This window comes from Malus sylvestris, chromosome 4 (genome assembly GCF_916048215.2).
Source record: "Malus sylvestris chromosome 4, drMalSylv7.2, whole genome shotgun sequence".
Taxonomy (NCBI): domain Eukaryota; kingdom Viridiplantae; phylum Streptophyta; class Magnoliopsida; order Rosales; family Rosaceae; genus Malus; species Malus sylvestris.
This window is the reverse complement of record NC_062263.1, coordinates 4,115,909-4,130,530: the sequence shown is the minus strand read 5'-3', so window position 1 is coordinate 4,130,530 and position 14,622 is coordinate 4,115,909. Positions and strand designations below refer to the sequence as shown.

Sequence of the window (14,622 nt, the reverse complement as noted above, 5' to 3'; positions counted from 1 at the left end):
GTATGCAGGCAATCTAGTGCAAAATTTGAGATACAACCGCACCCCCAAAACAAAACCACTTCAAAAAACCATTTCTAAACTACGTCGGTTTGATCCTGCTAAGGGTATGTAGGAATCTAGTACCAAATTTTAGACGCAACCAAAACCAAATTAAAATTGGTATTGAACACCAAAGTCCCAAACACTTATTTTAATGGGTCATTCAATCATTAAAATTGTTTGAACTACGAGGAGCTTGATTCCTCTCTGAGAATTCATAGGCAACTCTAGGCTAAAACATTATGGGCCTTCCTATTCAACTCAACTCATTGCATCTCGAGTTTAAACCCTCCCCCTTCCTCGTAGTCTAAAATATCCTTTGTAATCATGAAAAAAAACATATCAGGCATCATTTAAATTTTCATTAAGAATTTGCTATCATGTCAGTGACAATGCAAGTGTGGTACCAATCTTCCTTAATCATTTTGTTTTTATTCTTTTGTCAAAGGTTTTCTACCGTTACAACATAAATATCCATGGAAACAAACATGAAACTGCACTCAACTTCAACTAGAACATTTAATTAATCGACGGGATGTGCCACAAAAGTCGGGTTATTCAGTCACCTCTACTATTTAGCACCTTCGCAAAGGATGCTCTTACGCCACTTCCAATAGTTAACTCTTATCGGATCAAGCTTTTCCAAGAGCGAGCAAACAGTTTTTGTCAAGTCCGATTCTGCTTCTACCAAGTTTGAGTTTCTTATAGCATCCACAGCATCTCTGAGCTCTTCGCTTGCTCGGAAACCATGGCGCATGAGATCCAAAAGTGTGCTCAAAGCAAAGATACAATCGTTGTTGGCACTTAAAACCTTCAAGCATAACGAAGCAACTTGAGGGTCGTTCGCCCAAGACCTGTTGTCGTTTTTGTAAAGCCCTCGTAGGTATCTCCATGAACTCTCATTCTCTGGGTGTGCTACAATGGCTTTAAGAGTATAAGACACTTCAGACTCTCTCATAGCTGTTAGGCCTCCCAGGAGTGGAGATCTTGTAATGACGAAATATCTCTGTCACAGAAAAAGATACGGTGGTCAAATACACAAATCTCTCTCAACAATACTGCTTAAACTTCAAAAGCAGTTGATCAACAATATCACTGGAAAGCGGAAACATAGATCAACTGTCAGATAGTCTAACAATACATATATGTATGTCCAGTTAACCTAATGCTACACATTCAAGACTTGCATGTAACTTTATTTTCTGGAACTATGTGACTAAGAACTTAGGAACAAATGGCAGGTAAAAGAATATTCATAATCTATGCATACCTGATTCCAAGCAGAATTGTTAAAAACGTCTTCTTCAAGGAGCTCCTGACAATAGTCAAGTTCATTTTCCCACCCTCCAAGTTCCTTGAGAACCCACTGCATTGAAAACAAAAATAGATGAGAACAAATTCCCGTTTGTAAACCAAATGCAAAATACATACTAAGAGCAATAGTGCTCAAAGTGCTCATCCAAATAACAAAAATAAGTGCTTTAAAATAATCGTCTCATGCATTTAGCATACCGGAGTCAGACGAAGAAACAAACCTGCCTATGAGACCAAGCATGATAGTTTTTAGCATCACCCAAGAGTATCTTCTTTGTAAACTCAAGTTCCGCACTTGTAGCATTAGTTCCCAATATCTCAGCAACCCACCGCCTATGATGCCTGCAAGTATCAGCAATAAGATTAATGGAGTGGTTCGAGAGGTACGTGTACAAAGTTAGTAAACTCATAGTCTCATAGATGTTTAGGGGAAATATTTGTTGATAGATTCATTTCATGACTATGGTATCGTTTGGAAGTGCTTTTAAAATGACTGAAAGTGCTTTTGGGAAAATGTTTTTGGGTCCCAAAAACAATTTCACATAAAAAGCTTTCAGCCATTTCAAAAAATCTTCCAAACAAGCCATAAAGCAGCTCAATCCAAGCTACAGCAATTGAGTAATTACTACTGACGTAAAATAAAGAAGGAAAATAATTACACAAACATAAAAAACTACATAGAGGCATGACGATATTCGCTGTCCAGATTCCTAGAAGATTTCATATAATTACTAGCTAATGAGCAATTGCGGTAGAAAGTTCAAATCCCTTACAAGTGACAACTTAAACTGTCCTACATCAACGTCTTTGCCAGAATTCTCTAGCCTGTCAGACAGATCATGTGTATGCCAAACGTACTTTATCAAAAATCACGAAACAGAAGCGTACAAGAACAGATCTTGAACACCATATGAGATACACATATTGGACTTAAACAATTATCTCAAAAAATTCATAAACAAAAACATTTCGGCCAATCGATATGAAGTTCCGATGGAAACATATAAAGAGACTTGTAACTGACCACAACTGATAATTTTTGGAGTTAATCTGCGCAATCTGATCGGTGAAATCAAGTTCATTCTGTAAATCAGCTTTAAGGGTCTCCAGTATTAAGCGCCTGTAATGCCATATCTACAAAGTGAGGGAAAAAAAAGAAGGAAACAATTAGAAAGCTTCACTATTAACTTTACTGTATCTCAAATCTACCCAACTACTCAAGTAGAGTTTTCTTTTTCCAGTTTCCAGATTTTCTCATCAACCAAACAAACAATAAGAAAAGGCCTGCAAGCATATCAAAGGAAAAAAGAGAAGAAAAACCCACTAAAAATACGATCTTTCAGCAACTCCTAATGAATGACAAAATACTAAAACTTTCTCAGCAACCAAACAAAGCATAAAAGTAAAAAAATCCTCCAGGGATATGAAAATAGAAAGGAAAATCACCATTCACCAGTAAATGGTTCGGGGTATTTCAAGACAGATAGTAAAAAAATGACGCTTTTAACGCCTCAATCACAAAATCCCAATTTCCCATATTTTCTCAGCAACCAAACAGAGTAAACGAATCTCGGAAAATTCAAAATTGAAAAACGAAAAAAAAGAGAGGGAGAGCGGGACTGAGACTAGCAACCCACAGTGTAGTTTCCTGAATTCAATCCGATGGCTTCGGTGGTGAGCTGAAGGGCGCGAGGCGATCGCTCGTCGGCCTTGAAGACGGCTCGGAAGTAGTTCATGGTCTCTGTGAACTGTTCCTTGTAGGCTATGGGGACGACCGGGTTCGGACCGTCGTCTTGCTCGACCGGAATCACGTCCGACCATTCCCGCCTACTCTTGAATGGGACCCACAGTTGTTCTTCGTCCGAGTCCATTTCTCTCTCTCTCATCAGCTTCTTCCCTTATGGGTCCTTGCGTTCTGGCAAGAGAGGGTAAAAGCCGAATCGCAGGTGGCGTCTGATGTTTCTTTCCTTGTTTGTTTCTTTCACTTAGCCGAAATGCTTTTAAAATAATTGGAAATGTTTTTTAAAAATTCACTTAGCATTTTAAAAGTTCGAAAATACTTTTAAAATAACTGAAAACTCTTTTAGATAAAATATTTTTGAATTCTAAAAATACTTAAAGCGCTTTCTCCAAGAAACATTAGTTATGTGCTTCTTCTAGAAAATGTTTTTTCATCATTTACTTTTATTTTTACTAAAAATAGGTTTCAAAAATATTTTTACCAAATGAGATTTTGAACATTTTAAAAGCACATCTAAATGAACTTTAAGTAAAGATTTGTTTAAAAAATATTTTTATTAAAAACGCTTTCAATTATTTAAAAACACTTTTAAATGTGTAAGTTTTCCAATTTTACAAGGAAATGGGAATACTTGTTTTTTTTTTTCCTATTAAGCAACTTGCGACACAACAAAATACATGTTACAAAAGGAATACTAGGACTTAGGATCTCTTCGCCGGTTGAATAGGTTTGAATTTCGTTATGTTTCTTTTATATTAAAAACACTATAAGATAGGGTAATGCTATTCTATGACGTTATTTTTAAGGGGTGTAGTCAAACTTGGATTTTAAATGATTTTAAAAAATTTAAAAATCCTAGTGTAATTAACCAAATGATTTGAAAAGGATTTTTTAGAATTCATGCAAATTTGGATTTAGTCAATTAAGATTTTAATAGTCATTTTTAAAGTTCATCTAAATCTAGGTGTATTTAAAAATGAAAGATTTTGTAGGATTTTATTAAGTTGTGGATTTTGTAGGATTTGAAAGTAAGAAATATATATAATCAAAACCAAATAGAATCCTATCTTACATCTTAGGATTTCAAATCCAAGAACCTCTCACACTTTATTTTCTTCTTTCATCTCTGCAATTTTTTCTTTATCTTCGCAATTTTTCTATTACACCTATGCAATTTTTCTACAAATCTTTTTGCAATTTTTTCCTCATGGCAGAGAATAGGAATTGGAATTGGATTGTGAAGGAAGAGGAGTAAGAGAGAGTTGCGGAAAACAAGATTAGAGGAGTATTGATAAAAAAAAAAAAAGGATTGGAGGAGAGAGGTTAGCTAGAACGGAAAAGAGAGAAGAACAAAATGGGGAGGAAATAGGATTGGAAATGGGTGCAGCGGGAGACTTTTGAATAATTGGGTTTATGTGATAATCTTGACTTTTTATTACAGCTTCATTTTATTACTATTTGATTAATTTGACGGTTAAGATTTATCACCATTTGATTTATTTGACGGTCAAGATTTAACGTTATAAAATCTATTAAAATTTGCAGAAATCTGTTATAAGAATCTTCTCAAATATTTCAAAATCCATATGAATTTTATAGAAGTCTCATAATCCTATAAAATCCATCACTTAACAAAATCTATTAAAATCCTTTCAAATCCTAAGTTAAGTACCACCCCTTAAGTCGGGAATGGCAACAAATATTATTTGACCGTGGCTATTAATTTTTTGAGTATTAGATTATTGAGGTTTTACCGTTTGTATTATTACATGGTATGTTACCAATTTTATCCTCTTCATTCGACAAAATAATAGATGACTCACTCACTCCTTCCATAACTTCAAAAATCTAGCTTCATCCTCTCCAACGTTCATTGAAGAATTAATATAAATTTTTGAGAAATGGACGACGAAGACGTCATTTGGCTTCATCCATAAGAGCTATGCCATAATGTTGAGATAAATAAACTTGTAAATCTTGAGATTATATAATACAACCGATGATTAATCTAAACTAAAAATAGATTTTAACTTTTAGCTTAAAACTTTAGTGCGTGTTCACTTAGCATAAATGATAAAAAGAAAAGAATCACACAGCTAAAACATAGAAGAAGTAAGAAAAAGAAATCAGATCAACTAGTCATTCATATTCGATCTGAATTCTGATATAAAGATATTCAATTACGAGTTTAAAGGAAAAACTTATACTTTTCCCGTTCCTAATCCTAATCGTCAAGTAAACATGTCCTTAGATTGAACCACTTGTTCAATGATATGATACTATGCCTAGGACTGGCATTTTGGACCCAACCTGTTAACCCGATCCGATCCAACTCGTTAATATTTGTATTTGGGTAGATGCTTAACGGGTCAGTTCGTTAACGGGTGAACCCGTTAACAACCGGTTAAATAACGGGTCACTTTGGGTCAACCCGTTAGACCCGTTAGCACCCGTTAGTTGAGGATATTTTAGTAATTTTAGTAAAATCTTAATGACAAAAAATAAACTTTATGCAAAAAATAAAAATAATTGTTAACGGGTGAAACGGGTGATCCGTTAGCTTAACGGGTCGGGTTCGGATGACCCGTTAGCTTAACAGGTTGGGTTCGGATGACCCGTTAACTTAACGGGTCGGGTTCAACCCGACTCAAACCCAATAAATCCGACCCGTTTGCAGATCTAACTATGCCAAATTGGGAATAGTCAGCAAAGTGAGGGTGAAAATATATATTAATTAATTAAATACTTATTTTTTGGTTAGGAATTTAATTAAATATTAAAAAAAAAAAACGAGTTGTATTATTGTACATTTCTCTGCGACTCTCCAATTTTCTCTTTCCGGTTTTTGACACCGACTTTTCCCTTCGCTTTCTGTAACCAACTCATACACTCCTCCTACGCCGGCTGCCGTTAGGGTTTTTGTGGTCGGACGGCGATGGACTCCGAGGACGATATGCACGACGCCAACGACGTGGATTCCATGGACGACTACGACGGCTTCTACAGCGACGAGGATGCCTTGGACTACTACGGCAGCGACGATGACGACGCCGATGTCGATTTCGGCGACGATAATGAGGGAATCCAGAGGATCGAGGCCAGTCGAGCTGAGGTTTGTACTACTCCATCCCTTGCTTTCTCTCTCTTCTGTGAATTTCTTGAAATTGACGACGCGCGCTCTGATGCTTGCTCTGTTTGGGAGCTGAGATAGCTCTGGATTAGCTTCGATCACTTGAATTTTGTAACTTTACTTGATAAAAGCTCCAATTTAGGGAAATCTTGCCCCTCACTCTCGTCTTATTTAGTCCAACACAGTTGGACTAAATAATCCTACCATTGGCCTATTTCTAGTTGTTGTTGATATTAATGGATTAGAAGGGTTTATTGTATACTTTTGTTATCCGGGTCATTTTGTCTAATTGAGCTGAAGTGAATGCCTTTCGTGGTGATGGTAGTCCTGAGGTCGAGTAAGGGTACTTCAGTCTGTTGGCATTGGTTTGATTTGTAGAGTAATGGAGAAAAGCTAATAAACTATTACATATGCACTCTCGTAGATTAAGAGGATGCGATCAACAAGTTGACAATTGACACATTGTGAGTAGAAGACATCTCTACACAGTTGCCGAAACATGAACATAAGGGAATTACCTGGATAAAAAAAGTTGTCTTCCATTCATTCAATCGCTTTTTCACTAGTTGCCTACTATTTCAGTTTAATTGGTTGAGGATAATGCACACGACAAGAGTTTCACTACTAATAGCAAATTAAAGAATACGTGCTGATTCTCAGCAAGAATAAAAAGCTTGTATCCTGTGCCAGCCAGGCAGCTACAAGTGAAAGACTTTCCACTCAGTGATGCTATTTGGTTAATGCAACACCAGTGAAGTGAACCACCTGGAGGCCTTCCATTTATAGTTACTGTGAATTTTACAGATTTTAAGCATTCTTGATATCATGTTGAAGACTTTTGTCTCTACCACAAGACCCAGTCTTGATGAACTAAATTCTTACTTTGTTGTCTCCAAGGAGCCATCTTTTTCAGACGTGTATGCAAGCAAATATATATATATATATATATATGTGTGTGTGTGTGTGTGTGTGTGTGTGTGTGTGTGTGTGTGTGTGTGTACTTATGGATATGGATTGGAATGTTAATTTGAATATTAAATCTTGTTTCCATCGAAAGGATTTTGCCAGTCAATTTGAGGAGCTTATAGTGTTCTAATTAATTTTGTAATTTTCATTTTTTTCTCCAGAATAATTATATCATCTTGAAGGAGTCAGATATAAAGCAGCGCCAGGAAGATGATATTGCAAGTGTATCTGCTGTGCTTTCCATATCAAGAGTTTCTTCAAGCATTTTACTTCGTTACTTTAATTGGTATTGAAATTTTCACTTGTTCATCTCTATTAGCATTCTCAGTTTCATATGTATGCAGAATTGTGCTTTTTTATTTCAACGGTTCTTCGGAACCGTGTGCTGTGTTGTGAGTGAATATGGTATGGTAACCTGTGAACTATTATCAGTGACCCCTGTAGCCAATCAGTATCTATCCTATCATCAAAGGGGGAGGGGTAGAACTTAGGAGGGTGAAGTTTCCTTCCATTCTGTAGCACATAATTGCTCTTTTTGTTGAAATGGAAATAAGAGTTCCTGAACACCCATCCCCTACCAATTTTATAAGTAGTTTATCTGAAAAAGTTTTGGTATGGCAGGAGTGTAACTAAAGTGTACGAGGCATGGTTTTCTGATGAAGATAAGGTCCGAAAAAATGTTGGCTTGTTAAAGAAGCCAGTTGTTCAGTTCCCCAATTCCAGAGAAGTAAGCTTTATAAACATTAGGAAATTAGAGTTTGCTGTTTTGCTAGTAACTGGTTTGTTTTCTCTTCATGTGTTGTGTACACCATCCTAATACCTATTATTTGTGGACAGCTTACCTGTGGGATCTGTTTTGAAACCTTTCCCCGTGGTAGCATCAGATCTGCCGCTTGTGGTCATCCGTACTGTTGTGCATGCTGGAAAGGTTTGTTTCATATATATATATATATATATATTTTTTTTTTTACTGAGTTCTGACTTAGTTACAAGAAATTTACAACTTCTGCACTGTTTTGAATAAGAAGAATGTAACGTAGGAATTTGCATGTCTTTTTAACGTCCATAGCTGTATTTAGTTGTTTAAAACAATCTTGTACTATTACTTGCTCCATTTTTTTTCAATATTCGATCTCTGAATATTCATGGCATTTTTAAGCTCATTTTAAATTGTGATCAGTTGCTATTCGTTTCTTTCCATTGTCATGTTTTATTGTTATGATTATTTTGTTCCTTTCGTGATAGGATACATTAGAACATCCATTAGCGATGGTCCTGGTTGTTTGACGCTGAGATGTCCTGATCCGTCTTGTGGTGCTTCTGTTGGTCAAGACATGATTAGTATGTTGGTCAGTGAAGAAGATAACCAGAAGTACTCTCGGTACCTTATTAGGTCTTATATTGAAGACAACAAGAAGGTATATGTGGAATTTGATTTTGATTGTATGGGGCACTTGTCAGCCATTAATTCAATGGACTCCACATTACTAATAATGCATGACCAAAAGTTGGAGTACTTAATTAATTTTTCTTAATTTTTTTTATAAAGTCTAGTTTCTTTCAGTCTAGCTCGTGTTTTTTCACTTCTTTAGGTGTAGATTTGAACTTAATCAAAACGATTTTATTTAGTCTATTTATAGAGATGTAAACCCAAGAGGTCACACTTGGTGCGATGGCAAGTGCCTTGGCCCATGAGCGGTAGGTCTTGGGTTCGAGACTTGGGAGCAGCCTCTCCATAAAATGGGGGTAAGGCTAGCCGACATTCACCTCTCCCAGACCTTGCGTAAAGCGGGAGCCATGTGCACTGGGTACGACCTTTTTATAGAGATGTAAACCCAAAGTTGTACAATAAATCTGAAATATTTTTGGGTACCCAAGATTTGAATTTTTTTTTTAATTGTTAATAATATAAAACATCTATAAATGTCCTTAAGATTGGCTTTTCAATAACAATATCAAAGAGAACATCTTAATGGATCAACTTTATCAAATGTCTATCTCATTACTTTGTTTCCTTTTGCTTAGAAAACTATGTTATCATGATAAAAAAAGTCATGTAAAAAAATGGTGTTATCTATGTGTTTCAGTACTCAATAGGTATCAAGGTTGACAATTTTAATTACTATATTGAAAAATGATTGGTGGTTTCTTTTCTTTTCAATTACTCCTGTGCCTGTGTGGGCATGTGAGTGTGAATATATGAGTATCATTTTTTTATTAGTGGTTTATTTTCTTTTTGATGGAACAATGATGTATTCCTGTCTATTACTCGTGTGGTTAGTGGAATTTATGAATATCATTTTTCTTCCTTCATGTTTTTCCATTTTTCTCACCATGATTTGTAATTCTTTTTCTTTGCTGCTAGACCAAGTGGTGTCCTTATCCAGGTTGTGAACATGCTGTTAATTTTGTTGGTGATAATGAAAATTATGATGTATCTTGCCTCTGCTCCTATGGATTTTGCTGGAATGTAAGTTTCCTTTTGTAACTTTTGGTATTTAATATCTCAGCAAAAACTTATTTATATAGGTGAGTCATATTTTGTTTTGGCTGTGCAGTGTACAGAGGAAGCTCATCGTCCTGTTGACTGTAGCACTGTGGAGAAATGGATTTTAAAGAACAGTGCTGAGTCTGAAAACATGAACTGGTTTGTATTTTCTCTTAGCATCCAAAATTGTATTTTGTGGTTTTACACTTTTACTTAATGCATTTCTCTTTTGATACATTTATTGGCTTTCTAGTTGTTTCCATGGTAAGAATACCCCTTCATTAAGTGTTTGTCATAAGTAGAGTATTATGTTTTTCTTCTCCTTCTCTAACCTTTATTTTTCATTAATTTTCGTGTGCCGATTTAATGACATCCACTGCTTTTGGTATGCAAGGGAATTTAACGTGATAAATTGTGGGGAAATATTAACTTATTAAGTTGACCATGCTCCTGAAACTTTTGGGAATGTGATAAATTTATTATGGTACAAACTTTTGTTGTATTTGGTAAAGTTTAAGGCTTATGAAGTAAAGGTAGTGCTTGTGAATTTAACTGGATCTGCACATACCAGGATATTGCAGAAAGTAGGGCTTGTTAGCTAGTGTAATGGTCGCTTCATTTTGTTTTTCTAGAATAATTTTTTTTGGTAGTAGGTTTTATGCGCGAGTTACACGTGTATGCATGGGTTAGTGTGGCTGGTGTAGGGCGCGATGCTGGGTCACTGGTCCTGTAACATCTGGAAGTATATTCATTAATTATGTTGAATTGAGTGGTGCAAAGTGAAAACATTATTAGTTTTAGTTTCAGATACACTATTGAAAGTTAACTTTTATTAACACTTTTATGTGAGTTGGTGGAATTCTTGGTAATTCATGTTTCATTTTGTATTGTTCTGTCCTAACCTTTGTTGATGATGCTCAGGATACTGGCCAATTCTAAGCCATGTCCAAAGTGCAAGCGGCCTATTGAAAAAAACCAAGGATGTATGCACATGACATGCACACCACCTTGCAAATTTGAATTTTGCTGGTATGCTTTCTGCATCTGTTTCTTACTTCAATGGAAATTTATTATTGTTTGAAAAAAAAATATCTGAATACTTTTCTTTTGATTCTGTTCTAATATGGTTAAGTTTTACATGTGTTGCTAAATGAATTATATGTACCATGCAGGCTTTGCCTTGGTTCATGGGCGGAGCATGGTGAAAGGACGGGTGGTTTCTATGCATGTAACCGCTACGAGGCAGCTAAGCAAGAGGGAGCTGTAAGGATTTATACTTATCTTTGTAGTAATTCTGTTTTATTTCCCCTTTTGGAAGAATAGCTTTCTTTTTCTTCTATTACTTAGAGTTTGTATTATTGATTGTAGTATGATGAAGCTGAGAGAAGAAGAGAAATGGCAAAAAATTCTCTGGAGAAATACACTCATTATTATGAACGTTGGGCAAGCAATCAACAGGTATTCACAATTTTCTTTTTCAAATTTCCACTGTTTCTTGTGCTATACCATGAATTCATGCAAGAGATCTTCATCAAGCCAATTTTTAACAAATTCAGTTATGTTAGTAGCCGGGCTGTGTACTTTGTCGGTGACCTTTTTCTCAATGATCAGAGAAGATCCTGCTTCTCTTGACACTTCTTTGATGACACACTGGGTTTCTATTTCAATTTTCACCGAATTTGTTGTGGCAAACAGTAGTAGGTAGGTAGACACCTGTGTGTGACTTCAGTTTTGCAGGGCTGCATAGGAGGGTGGAAGCTTTCTTAAATTAGAATCAAGATTTTTCTGTGCATTATTCTTCCATTTTATGAATTTAATTGGCTAAGCCTTAATGCTGCTTTAAAATGGATCTTTATGAAAGTCCCTCTATCCTTCAATCATTGGACTAATTTTTTTTCTTCCTTGGCAGTCGAGGCAAAAGGCTCTTGCGGATTTGAATCAAATGCGAACTGTGCATGTAAGTATATGTGCTACATGCACACATACATATGTACGAATAAAACATGTATACATGATTTCATGTGTTAGTGATTTTCATTCTTGGATGAAGTTCAAATGTGTTTAACAATAAGATCTTAGAGCTCATCTTTCTACTCTAGTGTATTACTAGAACCATATTTAAACTTTGCAGATCTGAAATATTATTGATCAATTGTAATCAATCATGTTGCTAATGACAGATGCTAGGAAGATTGTATTTGTAATTGACCATGTTGCTAATGACAGATGCTAGGAAAAAAAAAAGGTCGTACCCAGTGCACAAGGCTTCCGCTTTACGTAGGGTCTGACAGATGCTAGGAAGATTGTACTTATTCTATTCATAGATGCAAGGCTAGAAATTAAGTTTGCGTAGGGTTAACAACATAAACATGAGATTTTATATGTTTTCACCTTTCAGAAATTAGACTTGAGAGAATAGAAAAATTGACCATAGTTGTGTTTCTCATCTTTCGACCGGATTGTAGAACTAGAAGCATAGTTGTGGTTGCACTTACACCCCCTCATGTCAATGGGTAGACTTTGACAGTGTAAATTAAAAAATCATCCTTTATAAAAAAATTTGTTTCTGACAAGTATAGTTTTATTGACTTTCTAATAAATTAGTAAGCATCATCTTATAAAACTGAGGGAGGTGAGAGTTGGTTGTCTGAGTTTAGTTAATGTTATGTTAGGGACGCTATATGGATGTCTCATTTGCATCTGTCGAAGATGTTACCTTTTTTTTCCATATCCAGGAGTAGGAAACTTATGTCTTGAGTGTGTAAAGGGGATAGAATTAGTGTCTGTAGGTGGAGACAGGTTATGACTCATGAGACGGTCGGGTGGCTCTTGAACTCTCGGTCATTAAGTAAGAGATTCATGTTTAGTAGCGTGGAGTATTGGCTCCTGTATGGAATGCGTGGTAGGAAGGAAATGGCAGGTTATTCTTTTTTTGACAGAAGGCAAGGAAGTGCATATACTTAAGAGATAGTATTAAATCTTTTGTTTCCTTTTAAAATCTCTGTTAAAGCATTTAAGAGATTCAGTGTATTTTATCTTGATTGGGTTTCTTCAGTTAAAAAAAGGTGTATATACACACACGTTTATGTTTCTTACTGAGAAATCTCTGAATGCTAGAAGATGTTGGGTACGATTGTTTCAACCGGACTCTTGTCAGCTATTTTGGATTTCTGTGAAGTTACTATGTAATAACTACTGATGGATACCTTGTTTTTCTCTCTCAGATGGAGAAACTTAGTGACATACAGCGTGAGCCTGAGTCTCAGCTCAAGTTCATAACCGATGCCTGGCAGCAGGTGAATTCCTGCGTTTCTTGTTAGATATAAAATGAATTAGTTTAGTGCACAGTGTATGTATAACATCAAATCAGATTTGTTTGGTGATGAAATGCCGACATTATTTTTGCCTTTTGTTCTTTGTGTTTGTAGATTGTTGAATGTAGGAGAGTACTAAAATGGACGTATGCTTATGGGTACTACCTGCCAGAGCGTGAGCAAGCGAAGAGGCAGTTTTTTGAGTACTTGCAAGGTATGAACTGTGTATATCTGCAGGAACTAGTTAGGAGTTGTTTTTGAAGTTTTCTGAAATTTGCAATTCTGCTTTTGTCTTCAGGTGAGGCAGAGTCTGCTTTGGAAAGGCTTCATCAGTGTGCAGAGAAGGAGCTACTGCAATTCCTTAGTGCAGAAGGCCCATCGAAAGAATTCGTTGATTTCCATACAAAGCTAGCTGGACTTACCGGGTAAATATTGTGATGAAATATTAGTTGAAATTCATTTTCTATGGGATGTTTTGTGTTGAAATGTGTCTTGTCCAAAAAAACAAATGGAGTTATGTGTAAATATAGAGGAAATCTCTGATATGGTTAACCCCACTGAATTTCCAAGTGTATCATTTTTTTTTTATCAACCTAGTGTATAGTTGTCTGTTCAACATTATCTGGATGCAAAATGCAGCAAACGAAAAGGTCGAATCAGTGAGTCTTTAGTGTAGGAACTGGAAGGAAGACAATATCCTTTTCTGAGTGTGCGAAGAGAAGAGATAAATAAAAGTATACAAGAACCGGTTTTTCTGTCTCTAGTCATTTATCATGTAATTTACTTGCGGATTAGTTTTTTTTAAAATTAGAGTAGGTCTGTTATTGTGTTGCACGGTCAGTTATCTGTGAGTACAAATTGATTCACTCCCTTGCCTGATTCAATCTTGTCATCCATTTCCCAATTGTGACAGGGTGACTAAAAATTACTTCCAGAACCTGGTAACGGCATTAGAGAAAGGCCTATGTGATGTGGACTCTCAAGCAGCTTGCGGTGGGTCAACAAGCTCAAAAAACGTAGGAAGCAGCAAAGCAAAAGGTGGAAAGGGAAAGGTAACCAGTCGAGGTGGTGGATCCAGCAGAAATGTATAGCACGTATATTTGGACCTGTGATCAGTATCGTACAACAATTCCACGCCTGCCACATGTGCCATCACCGTTGGTGAGTATTCGAGCTTCCTGTGTTCCCGAGTCTGTTGGAGAAAAGAACTTAACGCAAGCTAAGAACAAGTGTACAACAGACGATGGATTCTATGGTACGAAAACTATGATGGTCTGAAATGGAAGAAATGCAGATGCGGTTTAGGGTAAAAAAAGGTTGGCCTGTGGGTATTTGTGTGTGTTGGTGGAAACATAATGTGATTATTCTGTACATAGCTTATAAACTAGGGGTTCCACGACCTAATTTAAGTATATTGCAGTTGTCTATTGTGAATGCAGATATGCTCTATTTATTTTCGTTATCAGTTTCAGTAACGTATGTGTTTGGACTCGTTTTCTGAACCCGTATGCTGTGAAATTATTCCGAATTGCATTCATTGTAATAGTTAAAAGCAAGTAATGAGTAATGGGGAAAAACATCGCATATTTGATGCTTCTTGCATCATTGTTTGGTTTTGGTTTTGGTTTTT

At 36.0% G+C, this 14,622-nt stretch overlaps 2 protein-coding genes across 9 annotated transcripts in view; one reads left to right on the top strand and one right to left on the bottom strand.

The window, feature by feature from the left end:
- Nucleotides 1-451: 451 nt before the first annotated feature.
- LOC126619293 (protein farnesyltransferase/geranylgeranyltransferase type-1 subunit alpha) lies at nucleotides 452-3,329 on the bottom strand. Its single transcript, XM_050287617.1, has 5 exons — nucleotides 2,991-3,329; nucleotides 2,378-2,487; nucleotides 1,575-1,695; nucleotides 1,310-1,405; nucleotides 452-1,045 (listed from the first exon to the last, which is right to left on the bottom strand). The coding sequence occupies exons 1-5, from the start codon at nucleotides 3,237-3,239 to the stop codon at nucleotides 611-613; spliced, it is 1,011 nt and encodes a 336-aa protein (XP_050143574.1). The 5' UTR covers nucleotides 3,240-3,329; the 3' UTR covers nucleotides 452-610.
- A 2,567-nt stretch (nucleotides 3,330-5,896) lies between these two features.
- Nucleotides 5,897-14,622, top strand: part of LOC126619268 (probable E3 ubiquitin-protein ligase ARI7) — a 45,538-nt gene continuing 36,812 nt past the window's right edge. The window contains exons 1-15 of one of the 8 annotated variants that reach the window (XR_007622006.1): nucleotides 5,899-6,206; nucleotides 7,352-7,476; nucleotides 7,812-7,917; nucleotides 8,028-8,118; nucleotides 8,436-8,608; nucleotides 9,556-9,660; nucleotides 9,749-9,837; nucleotides 10,600-10,707; nucleotides 10,851-10,941; nucleotides 11,047-11,136; nucleotides 11,588-11,635; nucleotides 12,903-12,974; nucleotides 13,107-13,206; nucleotides 13,291-13,417; nucleotides 13,906-14,298. Coding sequence is in view for 6 of the 8 variants with exons in the window: in XM_050287579.1 (XP_050143536.1) it covers nucleotides 6,030-6,206; nucleotides 7,352-7,476; nucleotides 7,812-7,917; nucleotides 8,028-8,118; nucleotides 8,436-8,608; nucleotides 9,556-9,660; nucleotides 9,749-9,837; nucleotides 10,600-10,707; nucleotides 10,851-10,941; nucleotides 11,047-11,136; nucleotides 11,588-11,635; nucleotides 12,903-12,974; nucleotides 13,107-13,206; nucleotides 13,291-13,417; nucleotides 13,906-14,083 (1,680 nt within the window). In the remaining 2 variants the exon portion in view is untranslated. Of the gene's footprint in view, nucleotides 6,207-7,351; nucleotides 7,477-7,811; nucleotides 7,918-8,027; nucleotides 8,119-8,435; nucleotides 8,609-9,555; nucleotides 9,661-9,748; nucleotides 9,838-10,599; nucleotides 10,708-10,850; nucleotides 10,942-11,046; nucleotides 11,137-11,587; nucleotides 11,636-12,902; nucleotides 12,975-13,106; nucleotides 13,207-13,290; nucleotides 13,418-13,905; nucleotides 14,577-14,622 lie in introns of those variants that run through there. The other 7 variants (XR_007622005.1, XM_050287581.1, XM_050287579.1 and 4 more) reach the window with 7 other exon arrangements.